We start from the raw sequence: 24,609 nt of genomic DNA on the forward strand, positions 1-24,609 counted from the left end.
TCAACATGAAGAAAACAGATTAATACATTTGACTATGTAAAAATGTTAAAAGTCTGTGTATCAAGCACTAATTAAAAAGAAAATAAAAACTTGAGAAAAATAAGGCTTGACCTGTCTGTACGTATAAATATTCTTACAAATCAGTAAGAAAAAGTACACAATCAAGCAATTCACAAAAAGCTTTGTATATGAGAAAATATGCAACATTATCATTAATCAAAAATGCAAATTAAAATATTTTTCAACCATCAAATTGATCAAAGTTTTAGAAAAAATTATATTGGCCAATAGGCAGAGAAATTGGTACATTTCTTTGGAAGATTGAAGAATATACAGAAACAACCTTTCCAGGGGTCACTTTGATTATATGCTTCAAAAAACCTTTAAAATATTAAGCCCTTTTTACTTAGTAATTCCATTTCTAGGACAAAGCTGGAACATAAGTATTTCAATGGAAAAGTTTCAAATCATTTTTTCAGAGATGAACTACAATCAAGGAAAAAAAGAATGTGAAGAAATATTTTAAATTTCAGATACAAAGCTAAGAATTTTCACCTTCTAAAAGTTCAACTATTGTTTCACTGTACAATTAATGTTTAATATTACCAAATTTCAAAAAAATAATTTTAAAACAAACCTTTTAAGAGCATCCTTCTTCTGAGTATCTATAGTCTCCCACCACCTTGAAAGGTAAGAGATCTCAGACCATATAAATTTCCTCCGTGAGTCTTCACTTAGCTTGACGACCATGTTATTAAAAATAAACTGAGTCTGCTCTCTAAAGTAGTCCTCAAAAGTCTTCAACCAACCTAAATCAAGACACAAACATACCACAAAGGTCTGATTCATATGTCTGATTTCCACTCAGTCCCATTCCATTGTATTACCTTTGGATATCCTTAGATGTTTCATTCATATAAAGACATATTTAAAAATTTAACAAATATTTTCAATTAATGAAATTCCATTTGACTCAATATAAGACTCAGAAAGTCTCTAACAGTGAAATTATAAAAATACTCTGAAAACTGCACAAATTCAGATAGAAATGAGAAAAATAAGAAAGATGACCTAAGGCCAAAAAGCATTTATTTATACTTAACAATGACAGTATCTAATTCAATTATTTATAATTCATTTCTAGTTTAAGGTATTTTTTTCATTTTAAAAATCTGAACATTGTTAACAAGTTGGCAGTACTATTCTCACAATATGGGATCAAATTCTTATCCTCTCATGAGACGTCTAAAATTGCTCCCCCCCACATTAAGCAAGTTAAACTAAGAAAAAGAAAATCACAAGTACAAACCGAATTTAAAAGCCAGCAGCAGAGCAAGAAGGTAACTACAGCATGATTATGAATATTGAAAAGTAGAATTCTGCCAAAAATAGGCATTAGTTCCCAAAGCCTGTTCATTATTCCAGTTTTTGGAAGCACATATTGACAATAATCAAACAACAAATGTGTACACGTCTATGCAAAGTTTTTTCAAAAGAGAATTGTAGATGTTGACAACTTTGTTCTCTGACTAGTTCTACTACTTCCCAAATATCCTGGAAATTTTATCTAAAGACACTTGCAATTTGGCTATAAGAAACATGTTTAACGAGACCCATAGGTCCAAACACAGCCCCATCTGGCAGAGCACTAAAGCAACACAATGAGCGGCCGAGGCAAAAACATACACAGCCACCGATTCCACCTCCTGGTGGCAGGTGAAGCAGACCCTCTGGAGAACAACCTCTTACCTATGAAATCCTACAGGGAGGGAAGTGTCTATACATCCAGGCTGAACTACTGCTCTATTGTTTCCAAATCTCAAACATTTGAGAGGACTAAAATATAAGAGGTCCAACTGGCTATTTCTTCAGTATGTCTATGATTAAGTTAAATACAATGTGTACTAAATTAGCTGGCAAAAACCTGCTAGTGCAGAGAAGACAATACTACCATTTTTTTTTTTTTTTGAGGAAGATCAGCCCTGAGCTAACATCTATTGCCAATCCTCCTCCTTTTTTTTTTTTTCCCTTTTCTCCCCAAAGCCCCAGGAGATAGTTGTATGTCATAGCTGCACATCCTTCTAGTTGCTCTATGTGGGACGCCACCTCAGCATGGGCGGACAAACGGTGCATGGGTGCGCGCCCGGGATCCGAACCCGGGCCGCCAGTAGCAGAGCGAGCACACTTAACCGCTAAGCCACGGAGCCGGCCCCACAATACAACTATTTTGACAATGCAAATATGAGCTTCTGAAAAGGGAACTGCCACGGTGACTGTTTCTCCCTTTTGCTTTAACTGAAATCTCTCATTCATTCTACAGTTATTTACTGAGCACCTACAAACTGACAGGTATGAAGCTAGGAACCAAACAGGAATACAGTGTAAAATATTCTTTACAGGCCTTTCTTGATCTGGGGCACTTTTAAGCTGGTTTGTCACCAAAGAATGCTACCTAGATAATGCAACTTTTCCATGTTGAATAAAAAGCCCATACCTATAGAAAACTCAAAGATATCTCAGGCAACAGTGGTTTGCAAAGACTCTCATCTTGCTTCACAAAGGTACAAACCTGGATTCCTGCCTCAGAGCAGAGCCAGGATCCACATCTGGATTCCCAAAGACAAGCAAAGAAAATGCAACCTACCCTTAAACAAGGATGCCCTAACTCCCTACTGACCATGCTGATACTCCTGAGATAAAAAACATCAAGTGCTCAGACCTGAGCCTGGGATACAACATAGCACTTGATAAATATTAGCTGCTATTATTATCATCATCATCATCACCATCATCATCATCATCTTCAGTCTTTATTTGCCCCTTCTCCATCTCTACAATCAAACCAGATAAAAGGGAAACAAAAGATATTTCTAACATCTAATTTTGAAAAGTATACAATTTATTTAAAACATTTAAATAAACTGCTCCACGTCTTAAACATATTGGTTACCCAAAATTTTGGTTTGCATTGAATTCATTCTATGGCCCTATTATGGGCTGAACTGTGTCCCCTCAAAATTCATATGTTGAAGTCCTAACTCCCAGTACCTCAGTATGTGACTGTATCTGGAGATAGGGCCTTCAAAGAGGTAATTAAGGTAGAATGAGGTCATGAGGGTAGGCCCTAATCCAATGTGCCCTTATAAAAAGAGGGAATTAGGGTACAGACACACTCAGAGGGAAGACCATATGAAGACACTGGGAGAAGATGGCCATCTACAAGCCAAGACAAGAGGCCCTCAGAAGAAACCAACTCTGCTGACATCTTGATTACAGACTTCTAGCCTCCAGAATTGTGAGGAAATAAATTTCTGTTGTTTAAGCTACCTAGTCTGTGGTACTTGGTTATGGCAGCCCTAGCAAACCACTCAAAAAATAAAGATCCCACTGTGGGGAGAATTTATTTTACCAAGTAGCATCATAATATTTAATTTAATATACATCTACCTCCATATTGCAAGACTGAGCTGAAATCAAATGTATGTAACATCTATTTCTGTACCATGTTATTATTATATATGTGCTATAAAGACAATGTAAATTATTTAAATGGCTCTATCAGAATTATTGCCTTTAAGACATCACATATACCTTTTACCTAAATTTTAACAAAAGTCAAAATGAATCTCTAATTATTTGGCTATTAACTCAATTAAAGAAAAGAACTATGAACCATGGAATGTCTCCAAAATTAATTTATTAATAAAACTCTAGTAATCTAGCATAAAAGGCAAATTTAGAAGAAATATTCTCTATGAAGGTTAATTACTAAAAGGTTTTTTCTAGTACAATTACTTTTTTCATCAGTTATACTTTGTTATGAACTAAGACTATTTCAAAGAATAGTTTATCACAGGAGTTTTCATAGAGGAATCACAGTGACAGATTAATCCACTTTGCCTTCAACACTTCATTCACCTTTCAACAATCATGCAGAAAATATGTCAAAGATATTTACGTGAGCCAAAATACAAGCTCAGAGATGTCAACTGAAAAGCCTTCCATAAAACTCATCTATAACAGATACTAATATTACTGCAATATAGCACAATTAATGAAGAAGGAACTGAAAGATAGCCTCTTTCAGCTTTCAACATTGAGTAATATAACAGCAAATTAGTTTTTATTGCTCTTATACAATAATCAAGTATTCCCTTTTACACTGAATTGGCTCTTTTTTTTCCTAAATTACTGTAAAACTACAATTGTATATTAACATGAGACCAATCAGAAAGATAGTATTTTATAATAAGTTGTATGGGATGAATTTTTGTGACATAAAATTATATTCCTACGTCTAGATTTAATAATCTTAGGACACTGAGGTGCAAACTGATTTACTTAAGTGGTCAATTCCCAGCCTCTTTCTTTCCCTTGAATACACTTGGAAGTTAACCAAGACTAGATTAGCATTAAGAATACCTTTCACTTTATTCTTTTTCACTCTAACAACATCACTTTATTCTTTTTCACTCTAACAACACTCCATCCATAAAACAGCTAACTGCTATTTTTAAAAAGTGGGGAAATATTTAAAATAAAGAGTACATAATTAGAAGTTCCATAAAGCAGGTATTATTCCAAATTTGATATCACTATTTTATCATAGAAAAAAATTTAAGTCCTAAAATATAAAACTAATAAAGTTGAAAATTCTATTGCTTATTTTTGATGTGCATGAACAATTAAGCACCTAGTAACTGTTCACTGACAAAACAATTTATTTTTTAAAATTTGGACTCAATCTAGCTTTGAAGTCTAAAGACTTTGCAGAGATCTAATATTCCTAAGGAACACTTAGTTTTTTTTAGTTCACGGGCATACATAGCACCAATTTAGGACCTGGGCAAGAGTCACCCACTGTGAACCCCAGACTCTAAAGGGATCCCCCCATTCTTCCTCTGACAACATCCTTTTCCACACGATAAAGCCACAGGGCAAAGAACTTGCCCACCCAGAGCCTGTTCTGCCCTGCCCTTCTGAGTACCTGGGCCCAGAAATCTGTGTCCACACAGCCCCAAAGCGGCTTCGAGAGCCTACCGGGCCTTCTACAGGTCCGTTCCTGTCAGGGCAGTTGAAGTTGCAGATGGTAATCTCCCTAGCCTGAGCAGCGGCCAGGGGTCTGCAGTTTGTAGGGGTGTGGGAAGAGTGCTAGGGTGTCCTCAAGCAAGGCCCCTCCTGGTTTAGAACGGGGCCAGGTCTGGAAGAGACGACTGGGCTGCCCCATAGCCTGGCTCTCCCCACACACACCACAATCAGTGGGGAACTGAAGCCCAAGCAATCTAAACCCACACTTGGCCTTCCAGATCACTGAGCTATTTCTCAAGGCAGGAGGACAAGACCTATGTTATTTAGCAATGTATTAGTTTGATTTGTAACTCTTAAATGTTTAGAAATAGGGTCTGAGAGCCTCCATGTATTTTTGCCCCAAGTCCCGCAAATTTTAGAAGCAAGCTTGGATACACCTACAACCTGAACTTCAAACCAGTCAATTCTCACGAATCAACCTGGTACAAAACTTACAACAGTAAGAGTTCAATAAGTACTCAAGAGATGAATGAAATGTATGGCCAAAAACTGAAAAAAAGGTATGTGGAGTATAAATGAAAATTTATCACTTCAACTAGAAATGAAACCATACACTATTAGCTCTAATATGTTCATTATCTGTTCTGATGCTAACCTGATAATCTTTGACCAATATCTTTAAGTTTCTATTTTATATTTAAAAAGGCTCTGCCAGTCCTAAGATGATTTAAAACACACATCCTGAAGAAGGCATGCCCCTTAAATCATTGTTACACTGTTATAATCTTAACTGCTATAATAATGATTTTTTAATGAGTACATTAATTCCACTCAAAAGTTAAATAGGTACCAACTGTTAAGAAAACATAAAAAGATTCTGAGTCAAAAATAATCATATCTAGATAATAAACATTTAAAAATACAACTTAAGCTTCAAGTTACTTCCATTTTAACATAATACTCTCAAATTTAAAAATAAATACAAATAAGGCTCATAAAAAAAGAAAGCTTTATTTTAGTAATTACGATAGTCTCTAGCAACAAATGATCAACAGGTTTCTTCCATCACTTGTCAAATCCTTCAAATACTCGACTGCAACATCCAGTCTCACACTTAAGGGGTCACATACAATCTTAATTGGTATTGCCATAACTCAAATATGGGGCTGAGTAATTTAATTCCAACATTTCCAGTCTAAGTTAAGCTTGTTTTTCCTCCCTGATAAACTGTGAAAGAGTTTTAATTAACATTCTGTTCTGGTTTATCCATTCAAACACAAACCAAGCATCTAATGAAGGTAAAGCAATAAAGCTAAGCTAAATGAAAACAGATTCTACAGTGAAAATATAAACAAAAAGCTGTGAGAATAGAGAAGTGGTAAATTCCTACTACCAGAAGGACAGAAGAGAGATTCTTAAATTAGTCATCACCTGAATAGAGAGAAAAGGTGGTAGCTCCAAATAGAGGGAAGAGCATATGGAAAAGACACTAAGCCGTGAAGGTCTGTCTCCATTTCGGGGAGCCGGAGGCAGCTGGGTATGGCTGCACTGCAGCTTCCACGGTGGGCGACGGTGAGACATAAAAATAGGAGTGGGGATCAGATCACTGAAAACCTTCTAAACAATTCTTGTTTCTTACAGAAAACTTAGGAGGAAGGAAGTTAAGGTTTTCTAATCTGTGCTTTCAAAAATAAATGTACTGTGAGTGTAAAGGATAGACTAACAAGCTAAAGTAGAAGAGAAACAGGAAATGATGTTGCTGCAGTAATTCTGCTAAAAAATTGGGACAGATTGCAGTGGAAATAGAGGGAAATAACAAGGAGGCAAAATGAAGAGAACTTAGTAACTTGACTAAAGTTCCCAGGAGAGAGCAGAGGGAGGGTCAAAGATGAAGCTGAGGTTTTAGTCTTTGGAAACCTATAAACCTGCTGATTCCTCTAAATGCTTTTGAACTCAGGTTTCCAAAATAACCTAATCTTTTCTCCAGGTGATTCAATGTCATCTAATAGTTTTCAAAGCATATCAGCTTCACTTCCATTAAGCTGTTCGAGATACAGCACTTTTTCAACCCATGTAAGATGTTGTCACCAGAAATTCTATCCCACATCACTTGCATTACTGTTAGGACAGTGGCATTTTGTTCATCCTGCAGCTGTAGAATGTCCAACTGTGACCCCTTACTCTACTCCTTTTCTAAGTGACCTTTAAAACACCTGCATACCTTGATACCTGAAACCTGCAAATGTAAGAGCAACCTGCAAAACCATTTCTAAATCTAAAGTTATTCCCCTCCCTTATTAAGGATTTCACCCATGAGCATCTACTCGCACCAAATGAAGATACTCAGGCCTAATATGTCTCCCCCAAACAGAGCTTGGTGGTTTGAAATAAAGAAAAGTGTCTATACTGTGAGAGACATTGTTAGAAATAAAAGAAAAAGTGACTTCCTTTCAGGAGTTACTCTTAGGATACGTGAGGAGGCTACTTAGCCTTACGATCAGGCAAATACTGGGCAAATCATCGAAGTTTCTAGAAGAAACCATTTTAAAAGCTGGAAAATACTGCTTCTAAATCACTTTCTAATTGTAAAATACGTAGCAATGAAGAGAACCACTCACCATCTCATGTACTAACGTAGCATATAAGAACAGAGACATCTATTTTAATAAGGACAGACGAGAAGAAAAAAAGATAGGAAACTGCAGTGAGGTGTCTACTTTTGCAAAATAGTTAAAAAAAAATGTTTTATATGATCAATAATACTAAAGTAGATGACATGTGGCTTGGAAACACTTAAAAGACTTTCCTCCTATATGCTCTGCCTGTGGTTTCAGAAGCATTACCTGCAAGAGGCAATATTAACTAATGGTTACAAGTCCCAACTCCAGAGCCAGACAGCTTGGGTTCAAACCCAGCCCTATTTGGGCACATGACTTATCTTCTCTTCTGCCTCGGTTTTCTCATCTGTGAAATGAGGGTAGCAACAGGACTTTTGTCTTAAAGTTGCTGAGAGCAGTAAAGGATTTAATATATGTAAAGTATCTAGAACCCTAGAACCATTCCTGGAAAATGGTCAATTCCCATAAGCACTAGTATAACCAGGGCACTGGTGAGCTCTGAAGCACCCAGGCTTCATAGATAGACAAAAGTAACCAAAATAGGGAAATCAGAAGATGTTTAATGATCGCCTCCATCTCTTAGGAGCTACTCGACATATGCGTTCCTAAGGAATGCAGTCCAGTCAGAGCCCAAACAATCTGATTTTTTTTCCCTCTAAAAAGGAATCTCAATACACTAACTCTAGAGATCTCTTAAAAAGACAATTCTGAAAAGCCATATAAATATTTATGTTATAAATACTTAACTCAAATGCCACCATTTTCTTAACAACTAAGATTGCCAGATAAAATACAGGATGCCAAGTTAAATTTGAATTTCCAATAAATAATGAATGTTTACTATAAGTGTATCCCATATGATATTTGGGACACATATATACTAAAAATTCATTCATTGTTTATCGGAAATTTAAATTTAACTGAGCAACCTGTTTTGTTTTGTTTTTCAGCTAAATCTGGCAACCCTATTAACAACCCAAAGTTCAGATAAATGTGCTGATGCCCATAAAGCAAGAAAAGAAAGAAATCTTTTTAACTAAATAAAGTATCTTAAGAGGCAGTATGGTAAATGGAAAGAACATGGATCTTAGAATCAGGCAAATCTGAGCTTCAATTCATTATCCTCTGCTTATTTACAACTGACTGACCTCGAACAAATTACTACACCTACCTTAGCGTCACTGCACTCACCTGGTAAAGGGGTTTAATTTATCACTTTTCAGGGCTGAAGAACGAATTACATGAAGTAACACATACCTGACACTCCCCTGATGCAGGACAGGCAATGAACGCCAGTTCTCAGTTCTTCCTCACACTATCAGCTTCAGAAACTCAAATTTCCCATCAGAGTAGCCAAAACCAAAGAACTCACTTTAACCCACAATAACTAAACAGAACAAAGTACTTCCCACACTGCGCCCGCACACAGACCTCTCCCCCTCCTGACCATCTCATTCCACTCGGCAGGTGCCTCTGGGAGCCAGGGTTCTAAGGCCCCACTGCCCTCCACCTGCATGGGCGTTATCCCACCACAGCTGACCAGAGCTGCTCTCTTCTGACTGTGCTTAACAATATCTGAACAGAAAAGCTTTGAAATAACATTACACTGTGATTTCCTCGCATGTTTTTGTTCCTTTTCACAAACTTTTTAAGAATAAGGATACATAAACTCATTTCAAATTATTATATAATACTAAACACAAAAATCTGTTCTCTTAATTTAAAAAAAAAAGCTGAAAAATCCTAATCACTCATTTCAGTCAATAAAAATTCTTCAAAAGAACTGCAAATGCACAAAAGAAAATTATTTTCCAGTGTGACTCTTGGGCCCTAGGTCTTCCTTCGATTTTGGAGTCATACCACAAGGGGGATTATTTTCTAATGTTCGTTTTACAAACTGCTTAACTAACACTATGCTGTCCGACTTTCCATTTAGTATACCTTATCTTCTTCATACACACTGTGATTTCTTTGAAGGAAAATTAACTCAATATTTCAGCAGTTTAACTAGTGGGAAGCAAAGAATTAAGATTGTAGATGCAAAGGTGCTATAATTGTGCTTTGATCAGCTTATTAAATATAACATGAACATGTATCAATCAACTAACATTTAATTTCATGGTCTATGATTCAAAAGTTTTCAAAAGCATAACAGTACAAAGTTATCAGCATTTACTTAACGATTCCTTTCTAATTTTGTTTTAACTCATGGAAACCATATAAACTATCATATGACAATTGTTACATGTCATTATGGACTGGAAGAACATATAATTAGGAATTTTATTAAAATACAAACATAATTTGAAATTTATCTTTCTTGTGAGATATTACCAACTCAGTCCAAAAAGAAACATATCTCATATATAAAAACACAGCAACATAATTCTTTAAGCTAGGGGACTTAAATACAAGAATACAGGAAATACAGGAATACAGGAATTAAGTATTGAAATATTTCTATTTCAAATATTTTGGAGACAAAACTCCACTGATGAAACAAACTATTGAGCTAAAGTTTGTTTTAAATTGTTGCTGCAGAAAATGCAAACAAATCTCTATAAATCTCATTTAGAAAGTAAATTGCCGGGCCGCCCCGTGGCTTAGTGGTTAAGTGCGCGCGCTCTGCTGCTGGCGGCCCGGGCTTCGGATCCCGGGTGCGCACCTACGCACTGCTTCTCTGGCCATGCTGAGGCCGCGTCCCACATACAGCAACTAGAAGGATGTGCAGCTATGACATACAACTATCTACTGGGGCTTTGGCGGTGGGGGGGGAACAGAAAGTAAATTGCCTAATTGCACATTCATTTAGGAGTATTACACAAAGATTTCCCATTACGGAGTCACATTTTGACTTGTATGTGAAAATACTTATCTCTTTTCCTCCTTTGAAAGAGTGGTTTTTCATGATCTGAATGATTCCATTTTTCACAGAATAATTTAGTTTATCTAAATTCTACTTTTGTTAAGCAGCAGTGAAAATTATTAGGAAAAGTCAGCGAATTCTTTTCTCTAGCATTTTGCTTGGTAGCAAAAATTGCTTTAGTTTTAAAAGGTCTGTTTCTGACCATTATTTTTTCCTCACGTGGAGAAGGGCCTGAGGGTAAGGGTCATTAACATCTTTTACTAAGACAAAAAGATTCAACTGCAGTTGCTAGGATACCAACACACAGATTCATTTATTGCAGTCCGAACAGTTATTAGGGATGTCTCCTCTCAGAACAACATACTAACTGCAGCAGGAACCGTAAGGCAAACAAATTCTAAAAGGCAGAGGCAATCCCTGCCCTTGAAGAGCTTAATATCATCTACTGTTGGTATTTAAAATGATAAAATGCATTTTTAAATAAGATATTTTTTGAAGGAACAGAAATAAGTAGACAACAGGAAAGAGGAAGCACAGGCCAAGGTCAAATGTTTCTTCTGAGTCTGCAGAGTCAGATTCATTCACTCATTAACGTACTTAACTGAACCACAATGAGTCTGTACTATGTGCTGGTTACTGTTCGAGGCATTAGCAACCGTGTGGTTAAGAAGACAAAATAAGCCTGCATTGAGCTAACATTCTAGTGAGGAGACCAAGCAAAAGTGTCATAAATATTTATATCTGTGTCGATGTGTGTGTGTACTGTGTGAGAAAGCTGTGGAGGGGCATGAAGACAGGTCAGAGAAGGCCTTACATTATATTTATCGATTACTGTATGCCAAGAGTTGGGGTAGGCAATGAGGATCGAGTTTAACAGGAGATACATGTTCTCTACTATTTGAGTTTACTTGAGTGGGAGATCCAGGCATACTAACAGGGAAGTATTCTGGTGCCACTTACTACCTGTGTAATCTTGGCAAGTTGGTTAACACCTTCATCATGAACAGCGGTACTAACCTTCAAGGGTTATTGTGAGCATTAGATGTTTAAAACATTTGGCACACTGCCTGGTAAACTACAAATGTTATTATTACAGTTAAGTGCCTGTGTTATAGAATAACAAGGAATGAGATTGGTGGAAATTGAGGATGGCAGAAAAGGGGAAAGGATAATAAAGGTCTTCAAAAAATCAAAAAGGGAGGAGAGAAGGGTTCATGTGAGGACTTGTAAAACATACTGCAAAGTGTATTTAAAAACCTAAAAGGAATACTATACAATGGAACCACATCACACACCCAATTAAATGACAAGAATTAAACCACACGATTGGCAGAGAAAAGAGGAGAGAATAATTCAAATACCACAAGTGGCTCCGACACTATTTCACTCAACGAAGGAATATTTCGGAGTGAATGAGATTTATGGAAGAAGATATCTGCAGTCCTACAGGCAGACTCAGATCCCACATGTGAAGTGTGAGCACCTCACCTCATTGAGTGCGAGTCTATACATAAATAAAATACGTGTTTTTCACACGCATCCCCTAAAATGCAAATGCACTATTTAATCTGGTGCTCAAGTGAATAAATAGCAAAAGGAATTTTGACTAGATGTGATTTTCATCACCATTTGCACTTTATAACTAACTCTCGCTTAAGATGCTACTCCATCTATATGATCTCCATTTTACAGATACACAAAAAAACGTGCCCAAGGACACCTGGGCAGCATACAGCAGAGCCAGGACATCTGCCTCATTCTGCCTGGCTCCAAATCCCTGCAGTCTTTCCGGAATGCCCAGCCATCCCCAAGTTTGGGTTTGAAGAGATAGGCTAAGATTAAGGAGGAAGATGATGCAAAACATAAGAGGAAAAGTGAGAGACTAGTAAGTATTTGTAGGAAAAGAAAAAGACGTTAAGACTCAAGAGAGGGAAACCAAGTCAGAAATTGATGTGTAGTAACTGCTCATCACCAACTTCCAGGGCAATATTGATTTCACATATTTTATACCTCTGTGCATACTAAATATTGAAGTATTCTGGAAATTCAAACATTTCAGCATGCAAGCTCTATCTCCCAGACTACCTCTCATACATAAAAGCAGCACGCGCACACATACACACAAAACTTCACCAAATCATGTGTCCAGACAAAGTAACAAGTTCTACCGTCTTAGAAATAGAAAGAAAGGAATACATGCCAATAAACTAGTGGGGAAGAATATAAACAGGATATAATCAAGTGTTGGGAGTAAAGAAAAAAACCTTCAAAGTACTAGGTGAGTAATGGTGCCTCTGATAGTAATGATGAAATTGAGAAACTGAGAAAAATAACAAATAGAAGCGTAAGTCCTTCAAAAGAAGTCTTTGGAAGTACATTCCAAAAAAAATCCTGCAACTAAATTCACTGGGCATTTACTATGTTCCCAATATAATAACAAGTATACAGATTGAATCATATTTCCCATTATAATTTTAGCAATTTCCCCTTACCGTGGGGGAAAAACATCTCTGGTCCCAATAAATAACAAAAGTCATCATATGAAATAACACTAACGACAATGATAGCAGTTACTTTTGGGCCATGCACCATGCCTTTCCATTTCACCCTATGAAGTAGATACCTTATCCCAATTCTACCAGGGAAAAAACTTAGTCTCAGACTAAGTAACTTGCCTAAAGTTCTCTAACACTGATGGAGTTGGGACTCACAGCCATGTCTGACGGACACCAAGGCTCTTAACCACTTTATATTGCTTCTCCATTTTAAAGATTCAACCTTTCCCATGGGCACTGGGTCTTTTTTAATGTAGAGTTTATGGACACAAAATAATTCTTCCATGCAATATTTTATAAGAAGTAACTAAAATGAACGATCAGTACCTTAAATGCATGCAACTTTTCATCCCCAAAAGCTAAGACCTTCTTGTGTTTATTACTATTTCATATTGCACAAGTACTATTCTTGAATGGAACATAAATTGATAAAATGAGAACTCAAAATATAATGACATATAAAAGGAATATGTAATTGTTAAAAGTCAGAGAATAATGTCTCAAAAATTTCAGAAGTGGGCTCTACCAGACTCTTATGAAAATACTCTGTGCCTACAGGGGCTTAATAATCTCTAGTTTTTTTGAAATGCAAATTTTACCTGGGTCATTATGGGAATGAGGCACCACAAAGACTTGAAGGGGCTTAGAGTCCCATTCATTAAATTTATAGGTAATGTCAAATCCTTGCTTCCAAACTCCACCATCTGGATTGTCAAAAGGAATTAGACTATAAACATCCAACATCTAAAAATATAAAAGACAAAAAAAAGAGTAAGTTTAACCATGTATAACCATTATTAATTTAAACTGTTTGAAAATATTTGCTCAAAGCTACTCATTGCTGTACTCTGCATATATATTTCACAAGATAAAACTATTTCTGTAGGCATTAACTGAAGAGTTTAAAGCAGAAATCATTTAATCACCATTCAAAGGCTTAAAACGCTACTTGTGTTACGTAACTATCCTGATAATCCCCTCCCCCATCTGCTTCTCATAAAAAATAATTTCATTCAATTCCTTCTTCCCCTGCTTTACTTCCAATACAATTTAATAGAAATTGATAGGAACTGAACAGCAAACAAAAAAATTTCTGATGGAATTTGATTATGACCAAATATATCAGCATTTTCAAACAGTACTATAAATTATTTTTTACTTTATTTGAGTTATATTTATTTTATAATCAATCTCATATATTTTAAAATCTGTATCTGAATGGAAATGCATCTACAGCTATTCTTTTATTTAGCATATGTTACATTTACCTTTTTTATTCTAAGAATAAAACTACAACAGGGTCAATTAGGCTTAATCATTTAAAAATGGAAGAATTTTTTTTAAATTGATATTTAGCTTTTAAGTGTTCAAATGTTTCTAAGTTTCCAATGCAGTGTTCCTTCTAGATAATAATCTATTTGGACACAAAAGAAAAAACATTGCCCAAAAAAAAGGAAAACACTTTTATTCTTCATACTCTTTATAATACTAAGCATGAAAAAGAACACCACAGCCCTTTGGTAAAATTTAAATTATGTAAAAATTACATCCTAATTAATGTATAAATGGGTTATAAAAAATTTTTTTAAGATATCAAGCAAATTATATACAAGTGAATCCAAAGTATTTTAAGGCAATAACGTATCTCTGAATTTGGAATTTATGACTTTAATAAATAATAAAATCAAACATTCTGAAGGATGAGTCAAGAAATCCTTGGGAACCAGCTGGACAGGAGGATGTGTCTGCAGTCTCCGCTATTCCTTCCAAATCTTTCTTTGCCCCTGCAACTCTTCCAGCACCCTGCCGCCTCACTCTGCCTACCTTCCATGGTTGCTCTGCTACGTCTCTCTGTCCAGCACAGATTCAGACAAAAAAAGTTTTGTCATGCCCCTTTACAAAATACCTAATTAAAACCTAAACAAAGCCAAGCCTCACAGAAACAGCTATCCTTTCAAAGCAAAAGACTGATCCTACCTGAACCTGGCCACACACTAGCTGATGAGGTTACAGGCACAAGGCCAGGCCAGCTCCACTGTCCCAAGCTTCCGACTTGGCCTGTGAGACATAGCCTCCAGAACATATCATGTTCTCTGTCCCCAGGAGTTAGTGAAAACTTCTACTCTGAAGCGAAGCCAACATTTTACCCAACTTTAAAATATTCACCCCTTGGGGTCCTCTCACCAAGTTCCAGTTTCTGGTCTAAAGTACAAGGTTAAACACAGCTCTCTACTAATTTGCAGAACAGAGCAAATATAAGTGACATACCCTAAATTTAAGAAAGGGAGAAGTCCTTTCTGCCCTAGTTGTCAACTCCACTACTCTCTAGAATAGTGCTATCCAAGAGAAATATAATACAAGCCAAATACATAAATTTTCTAATAATATGAAATAGGTGAAATTAATTTTAATGATACATTTTATTTAACCCAATATATTCAAAATATTACCATCTCAAAATTTAATCAATATAAAAATGAATAAGATATTTCACATTCTTTTTTCATACTAAGTTGTCAACGCTTTGTGTGTATATTACACTTAGAGCACATCTCTATTCAAACTAGCCACATTTCAAGTGCTTAGTAGCTACATGTGGACAGTGGCTTCCATACTGGACAGCACAGCTCTAGAATATTTCTCTTCCTTCTCGTAAAGGGATATTCAGCAAAAAGAATAAAACCCCACACTGTGTGAAACCTATAATGTATACAGATGTATAATAAGAGTAGAGCTTTACTTGTAATCTCCAAAGAAAGGTAAGAAAATCTCTCTGGCCAAATTTAAACCTTATAGAAAATAAGACCTAAGAAGCATACAAGAAAGATCATATTCACAAAGTATAAAATAATAAGAAAAATTGGGAGAAACACAGAATTGTGGAATTTTATCACTAAAAAAGAACACTAATGATCATGTGACTAATCAAATCACTTTAAAAAACAGAAACTAGGATCCAGAGAGTTTAAGTGATCTGCTAAGTTAGAACAGATACCAGATCAAAAAACCACCACCATCACCCAGTAATTATTAACAAACGTATACACTACCTGCACTTCTGACTTCTGACTTCCACTTTGTGAAGCAAACAGACAGTCTTCAGGGTTGACTTCAAGGGACAGTTTTGACGGCAGAAGAGGTGAGCCAGCACCTTGGCCGAAACTGCCTTTTGAACTTTTCGGACCATCCTCCACAGACTCACTCAAATTGATGACAGAGTCTCTAATATTTGAGATGATCTCATTATTCTCAGCCAGCAAACGCTCCAAATGGTCTATTTTTTCTTGCAACATTGAGAGTTGGCCCTACAATAAAAAAGAAAAAGGCAGCTATATGAAACTCTAATATAGCTCTGCTGAGGCACACACATTTTTTTTTAAATTATGTGCCTGCCCAAGAGGGCAGCCACTCACCCTTCACTTTCCACTTTTATAAGTGGGATCACAGAAAGCATGAACAGCTGGCAGGGTTGAAACACCAATTTACAGCAGAAAATCTTCTCCATGGCTGCAACCTTTGTCTAATCATATTTTAAAATGTGCAACAGAAGGACCAAAAATATTTGGGGATATATTTCCTATTATCCCAAACCCAGACCTAAAATGATCTTTGAGTCTCTAAAATCACTAAATACAACAGCATATTATATTCAGGTATGAAATTTTAAATTTAAGTATAATTGATTCTAGTTATTTATAACAGTCAAAAAGTATGAACCTGAAAAAGATCATTTCATCTTAATTGGTAGTAGTAGTGGACAATCCTAAATAAGAACTCTCACTTATAGAAAAATCAATTAGCCAACTCTTAATTGGACATATGCATGAAAAAGACTGGCTGAACATCTTCCAAGTAACCACACTGTGAAGTCATTTAGACTGCTTCTAATATACTGTGTGACTTAGGTCTTTTAACTGATCCTCACATTAAGAGGCTTGCCATCTCTATAACATAAACCTTGTTATATAGAATAACACCTCAGCTTATGAGAGCAAGAACAATCTTTGTCTTGTTCACTCCTATACCCCAGGTTCCAAATACATACTAGATACTTAATATATTTGTCAAATGGCCCTCATATTTCTGGAACTCAACAGTAACTCTTTAGTAGTGAACACCCACTGTGCCAGGCATAATGCTACACGCTGGGAAGGCAGATATGCATAAGATATGGCTTCCTGTCTGAACATACAAGGTGACATTTTAACTAGCAATAGCCTACTCCTATGCCCCAAGAAGTCCACATTAAGGTTAATAAAATAATTATATGCATAGTGAAAAAATAAGTCTGGACAACCAGAAACAAAAATTCTATTACCAGTAAATAATAGGAAGACAAAAAGGAGGAAGGGAAAAGAGAAAACACCTGAATGTCCAAAAGTAAATAACTGGTCAAATGGTATAGCTAATATCATGGAACCATTTTCAGTCACTGAAAATTTAGAAATATAAAATTTTTAAAAATAGAAATATATGAGAAGGTACTTTCAGGAGCTACAGTGGAGAAAAAGCAGTACAAAAATAGTTTGTATAAGAAAAAAATAGTATGTTTGACATGATCCCTTTTTGAAAAAAACACATATGGAAGGCCATAATTGAGATAGTCAAGACTGGTTATGGGTATTCATATTCTTTAGTTTGTTATGAATAGTTGTTGATTTTGTAATGAGGAGGCCGAGAGAAACAAGGATCTTACTCCCAGGTTACTGACCAGGTCAACAAAGGGAGGGGAGAAGTCAACAGACTGCTATCTACCAAGAGAAGGCCATTTCAGCAAACTATGTGAAAACTGACAGAAGTATGAAGGGACTAGGGAAGATATTTTAGAATAAGAAAAAAAGTAGCCAAAATTAGAAGCAAATCACCAGCAAATTATCTTAGGAGGTGTGGGGAGAGACAACACTGGGGATGAATACCCAAAGCCCTGTTGGAGAGAGGAGGAGTACAAGATGGCCATGTAGCTCCTCAGACCCAAAAGATGCTCCCACAGGCCTCTCTACTTAGACACATGTGACAGAAATAGCCCCCTGCATGTCAAAACTGTAGTCCTTTAAGGCAACTGGCACCTCTAGAATGGCGAGGTATGTCTCCACAGGGCAGAACTCTGAAGCCTATTCATCAGAATATACAGAAACAGGAAGTGCAAGGTTTTAGCACAGAACTCACCCTGCAAGACAAGCCCCATTTCCTCCAGTAAAAAGCAAGAGAGAGAATATGGATCAGTTCACAACTAGAAATGGCAAAGCAACAGAAAGTGATGGATCAGTGCAAAACTAGTTCAGGGTTCAAAGAGAAGCTAAGTGAACCCAGAGATTCCAGGTCAGCAAAGCTGTTGAGCAGTATGACAGTACAAACCCTTCTTTATAAGCACACATCGATGTTGGCTGAGTGGTTCTCAGCAGAAAGACCAAAGGGCACCCCTTGGCATAAACCAAAGTTCACCCAAAGAAGCTAAAACTGTTTGAGAGTAGAGTGCACAGCTGACTAATCTGCATATATTTTCCTAAACAGACATGCCATCAAAGGCTCTCTGAAATAAGGGAAAAACTTTTCTTCACTCATTATCACAACACCACAGACTGCAGCTCTTTGAAATCACTTCTGATGAGTTCTGTTGAATATTTTCAATACTGAGGATACAAGTCTACTTCAGCGATGCTTGCAATTTCTACCGCAGCAGGTAACAGCAGATCAAGTTCCTCAGATTCCAAGCAGAATTAGAACATGTTGACTCATCTTGCCTGTAGTAAAGCTTCACACCTCCATAAAAGAAAACCCTAGCTAGTCTAAAATAGCACCATCCTAGAGCTTTTAAAGATGCCACATGTTTTATCGGACACTTATAGTGTATAAATCAATTACATGGGTCCTGCATTTCTCCAGACCTTTCTATAAGCTCAGGAAACAATAATTTTGAAGCCATGCACACAGCAAAGCTGACTATAGCTCAACAAACACACACTGAGAAAGTGGGTTCCTTATGATAATATTCTTACTATGGCCCTGTTCCATAACCCATGGATGAGAGTATTATTCAAAATAAACATTACAGGAGATGGATGTTCCATAAAAAAGGATCCTGCAGGCACTAAAGATGACTTTCAATCTCATTGGAACTTTAAAGATACAATTAATGATCAGTACCTGGAATTCTGTACTGAATTAAGTCCATGGAGAAAATTGTGGCCTAGGGATATGTCAGCATAATGGTCTAATGAAAATCATTTTTTAAACTATATTACGCAGTGGAATCAAGTCTCCCTCTAAACAGCTGAAATTTTTGAAATATACACACCTCATAAGCAAATTCTATACACACAACAGAGAAGAGTGGTATGATCTTACAAGGATGCACTCGTAGTCTGCATTAAAGTAACAGAAATCATAGATAATGTTTCAATTATGCTGATAAGTCAAAGAATACTGATGGTAATATTGAAAACGACAATTTTCTGTAGGGCGAGAAAACCACTTTATTCTTTGATTTGCTAATCAGTTCTATAGGGAGGCCACGGTGTTACACTGCTGTGGAGTGGCGAAGGAGGTCGTGATATCTGATTTACTCTGATTTTGATGAAAGAAAAATTGAGGGAAAAAAATCACTAATACCAAGACTTTTGAGAGAGAAAATTCAGAGCCTACTACAAGGCAAAATAGGATCAGTACCACTCAGCCCTATGAAGAAAATCAATCAACGTGCATCTACAGCTAAATCCGAACACTTATTACGCAACTATTTGCCCCAGGTGTGACACTAGCCGCTGGGACTGGCATCACCATGATCACTGAAGCATGGCTGAATCTGCACATCATCTTCTTTCCTGTTACAATTGAAAAATTGTGCGCCTTCCCCTCTGCCCACTTCAAAGGTCAACACTGCTGGTGAGCTCCAATCCCATCTCTCTCAACTACTCAAAGGCTGCATTCTTGTGGTCAAACCCTCTCAGCACTGCTTTATCAAACGCCCCTTCTAAAAGCAACTCATTCTCAATAGTATAACATAACATGTTCTATCAGGTCAAACTATATGAAATTGCCATTCTCGTAAGTCAAAAATAGTCAAACGTCACCAATTTCTTAAGGTTCAACTTAACATTACACCCTACCTAAAAAAAAATCAAACTCCAGTGCTTCCCTCAGCCCCCATTCCCTTCCAGGGCCCTATTCCCTTCATGGACCTACAGGGATTATTATCAACAGTCTATACTCATTATCCCCCTTCCTTACAAACTCCCATTCGCTCATCTGCCCATTCCAATCAGCATCTGCCCACCACTGCACCAAAACTGCCCTTGGAAAGTCCCCAAAGGCTCCCATGTCGTCAAGCCTGATGGGCAAACACTATCCTCATCCTCATCTGTCATCTCGAGGAGCATCTGGCACAGCTACCACTCCTTCCTCCTGGAAATATTTTCTTCACTCACTCCCGGCACAATATGCTCTTGGTTTTCCACCTGCCAACTGTTTATTAATTTCCTTCTCTCCCCAGTATCTAAATGAGGGAGGGCCTCAAGGTTAGCTCCTAAGCCCTCTATCTTCTCTGTACTGTCTTACATTATCTCATCCACTCCATGGTTTAAATTCCATTTTTTGTACTGATGTCTCCCATATTTATATCTCCAGCTGAAATCTCTTCTTTGAAAAACAGACTCATATATCCAAATGACTACTTGACTTTTCAACTTGGGTTTCAAACTTAAGTCCAAAAAACACCTTCCCAAAAAAGCCTTCTACACAGTCCTCAGGTCTTCAGTAAGTAGCTTTAATCTCCACCTAAGTGGTCACTCCCAAAATCTTGGTGGCATAACTGATTCTTCCTCCTTCCTCACTCTGCTTACACATCCAACCTGTCTACAAGCTCTTTTCATCCTACCTCCAAAATACCTATTGATTCACTCTACCTCTCTCCCTCTCAACTGCTACCATACTGGTCCAAACCACCAACAATCTCTCCTAGCCTAGGACAGCAGCCTCTTAACTGACTTCCCATATCCATATCTTTCAACCATGCCCTACTCAGATGCAATACCTTTCTTAAAATCCAGTGCTAGTTTATCACTGCATTTAAAATAAAAACACCTTACCCTACAATCAATAAGGACCTGCATATCCATCTCCCTTCCCCTTTCTCTCTCCCCAACTTAGGTTCACCCTGATCTTATCTCAGTTCTAAGCCAGCTCCCCCCCATCCCATCTCAAGACCTTGGTACATATTCTCTCTTTATACAACGATTTATTCAACGTCTCACCTCAAATGTCCCCTCTGCACAGCCTTCCCCAGCTATCCCATCTAAAAATAGGTCTCCTCATGTTATACTCTATGTCAACCTATTTTTTGTTTCTTCCACAGCATTTTTATCTATTTTATTCATGTACTGCATCCCCATCTTCATCATAAATGAATCTCTATATTGAGAACAGGCACCATAGCTATTTTATTCATCATTACACCCTGATGCCTAGCACAATGCCTGGCACACAACAGGATTGCAAATATTTACTGGGGGGAAAAAAAGACAGAAAGAAAAACAGTGTGCAACATTTTTTCCTAAGACTAGGAAGTATTAAATGTCATTTTTTGGCACATAAACCTACAGCACAAATAAAATAAAAATAACAATTTTTAAGAAAGAAAATCCAGAAAATATCTTCACTATAACCCTTAAAGTCGGTAAGAAAGAATGAGAAGGAAAGCCTTAAAAAAATAGAGTGATCTTCATGGATTGTTTGAGAAATGATATAGAAATGACCCACGTTTGGCCACAAGGTGACAATCATGACCTCATGAGTAGGGTAAAACATGTGGCTCCTTTTCTAGGGCAAAGACTATGGATTCTGTGCTGTCCAATCAAAGGTTTTCAACTTTCACTGTTATCAGTAACCATGGCTCAATGGGCTATGATTCTCAACTGATGTGGGGGATGGAGGGAGTTTGGCAAAAGAACGCTGAATAGATGCTAGAATCCTTCTTATCATGGCAGTGATATAAGATCTTCATTCAACCAAATCAAGTTTCTAGTTAGAACTGTAGAGGAAATATTATTACATGTTTGTAATATAACCACCAACAGCATTCAAAAGAAACAAAACACCACAGTGTGTGTGTCTATGTATTTGAAACTCCAGATCTATACCACCTTTCCTATATGCTTTTTTCCCCTCTTCAAATCTCATTTTGTTAGCTTCAGCATATCACTCCATTGCATCAAGATTTTTCTGGACTTGGATTCTGTCAATGAACGTGTCCACCATGTAGCAAGTGTGCTTGGGTGAACAGGCTCTAACAGTGACCATCAGAATCATCTGAAAGGCTGCTCAAAATTACAAATCCCAGGGATCCATTCTGGAATCTCAGGAAGGGCCCCAGAATCTGCAATGTTTATGTTCCACAGGTGATTCTGGTGATCAGCCAGGTTTGGGATCTATGCCTCTGACTTCATACAGTCAGTGAAATATCTAAGAGGAAGCAGCTGAGAATAAGCCATTTGGCAAATCAACCCTGAACTCCTCTATAGGGTGACATGAATTCACAAACCTTACCCTTTGATAATCTGTTTAACTAGATAATAATTCTCCTAATTATCCTTTTACCCAATTCCTCTATCTCTTGTTCTAGGATATTACATCTCACCACATTTTTATTTTTAATAACAGCAAATAATGATCATCTTCATTTTTAATGACTCCCTTTATCAGTTAAAACTAAAGGCAATTTAGCTGAATGGTTAAGCACCTGGGCTCTGGGTCAGACCATCTGGGTTCTAAACCTAGCTTTAGCCCTTACTAACACTGTGACCTTGAGGAAGTAACTTAACTTTTCTGGGCCTCAGTTTCCTTGTGAGCAAAACGCAGTGATAATACCCGTTGCTTGGAATGGTTGTAAAAGAACTTAGCACAGAGCCTGCCACCAAGTAGGCACTCATGAAGATATTATTACTGCTGCTGCTACTGCTGCTATCATAAAAGTATGGCTTTCTAAAACCACTTTGAAGGGTACAATAATCATGATTAAGAAGAGACTCTAAACTCAAGCCAAGAGAGTGACATTACCAAAATGGCAGCATAGGAGACCCCAGACTCCATCCTCCCACAAAGATCAAGAATTAGATAGCTATCATGAACAAAACTGCTCTGGGAGAGCTCTGGAGTCTACTTACGAAACTTCCAGCAACACAGTGGAACAAAAAACCTGAGAATAACAACACAAAAAAAGAAGGAAGATAGCTTCGTTTTGCCTGCATCATCCCATCCCCCAAGGAGGCATTGCTCAAAACCAAGAGGAAACTTCCCAGCTCGAAAGAGTTCCCTTTGCTGGGAAAAAAGAGCAAAGTAAGCAACAGCTTCCCCAGCCTTTTGGAGCACCGTACAAAGAGATGGATAGAGCTGGGAACAAGAAAGAAAAGCACAGGCTACCAATAGCAGTCATGCAGAGGGAGCGAGCATGGTTTACAGTGACCTGCTCTACAGACAAACCCAGCAGCTTTCACCACTGAAGAAGGAACCAATGGCCAGCACAGCTGCCATGGAACACTGCAGATTTCTTTAGTTTTCACCCCACATGTATTCGCATTCGCTGATGCCAGCCACCTGTGTTTCTCCCTACTCCCTCCCTCCCCAGGCCCTCTGGAGCCCAGGAAACAGCCCAGGCCTCTCCAGCTGCAGGAGTGCAAGACTCCAGCCTAGATGCCTACTGTTGACCCCCACTGCCATGGGGCTAGCCCCTCCAGCTGTGCTCTTGCATGCTGCCCATCTGACGCCTGTCACCAGCCTCAACTGCCTATGTACACCCAGGAAGAGACTATGTAGCCATAGGAGAGCACGGCTAAAGCCAGGGCCCCTGCAGTGCTTGTGGGCCCCGAGGCCCTGTCTTCTGTCACTGGCCTGCACCATCACACTCACCTGCAGCTAGACCCTCCAGCTATGCATCTGCAATCTCCTAGCCTAATCCCCATCACCAGCTTCCATTGCTATGTGCTCACGGTGAGACTGAGCAGTCACAGTAGTACAGATCAACAACCAGGGCCCTGCAACTACCAGTGTGTCCACAGTTGGCCCCAGCCCTTGCTGCTATCTTAGCTCCCACCACTATATGTATGTCTGCAACTGGCTCCTGCCACTACACAGGCATCTGCTGCTGGCCCCCACAGCCAAAATATGTGCACACCACAGGCTCTGGCCACTACCACTGTCTGCCCTGGTCCCTATCCACTGGAACTAGAGGTGCCACTGAGAACTCAAATAGTTCTTGCAACCATTCCAGACACCCTAAAGCACTCACCAAGAACGACACAGTTGTCTATACTGTGGACCCCAGAAGCCTGAGCTAAAGAGACATTACACCACCCCTAGACCTGATGCAGTCACACACCCCTGCACTTGATGCCCTGCACCACCAGACCTGGGGTCACAGCATGCTCCCACCCACAGGTAAAAGGCTTCCCATACTGAAGTCAGTCCATAAAGTCTGAAAGAAGTGACTGCTTCTTCAAATGCACAAACACCTATGCAAGGCTACAGTGATCACAAAGGATCAGGAAAACAT

The 24,609-nt window shown here is 37.9% G+C and overlaps 1 protein-coding gene across 1 annotated transcript in view; it reads right to left on the reverse strand.

Moving 5' to 3' along the window:
• MAN2A1 (mannosidase alpha class 2A member 1) overlaps positions 1 to 24,609 on the reverse strand; it is a 160,956-nt gene that overhangs the window by 117,068 nt on the left and 19,279 nt on the right. The window contains exons 2-4 of the mRNA XM_004420323.3: positions 16,118 to 16,372; positions 13,667 to 13,811; positions 638 to 809 (exon numbers count right to left, since the gene is read on the reverse strand). Coding sequence (XP_004420380.2) covers positions 638 to 809; positions 13,667 to 13,811; positions 16,118 to 16,372 — 572 coding nt within the window. The remainder of the gene's footprint in view (positions 1 to 637; positions 810 to 13,666; positions 13,812 to 16,117; positions 16,373 to 24,609) is intronic.

Source organism: Ceratotherium simum, chromosome 4, assembly GCF_057802395.1.
Source record: "Ceratotherium simum simum isolate JZ-2026a chromosome 4, ASM5780239v1, whole genome shotgun sequence".
In the NCBI taxonomy this organism is placed as follows: domain Eukaryota; kingdom Metazoa; phylum Chordata; class Mammalia; order Perissodactyla; family Rhinocerotidae; genus Ceratotherium; species Ceratotherium simum.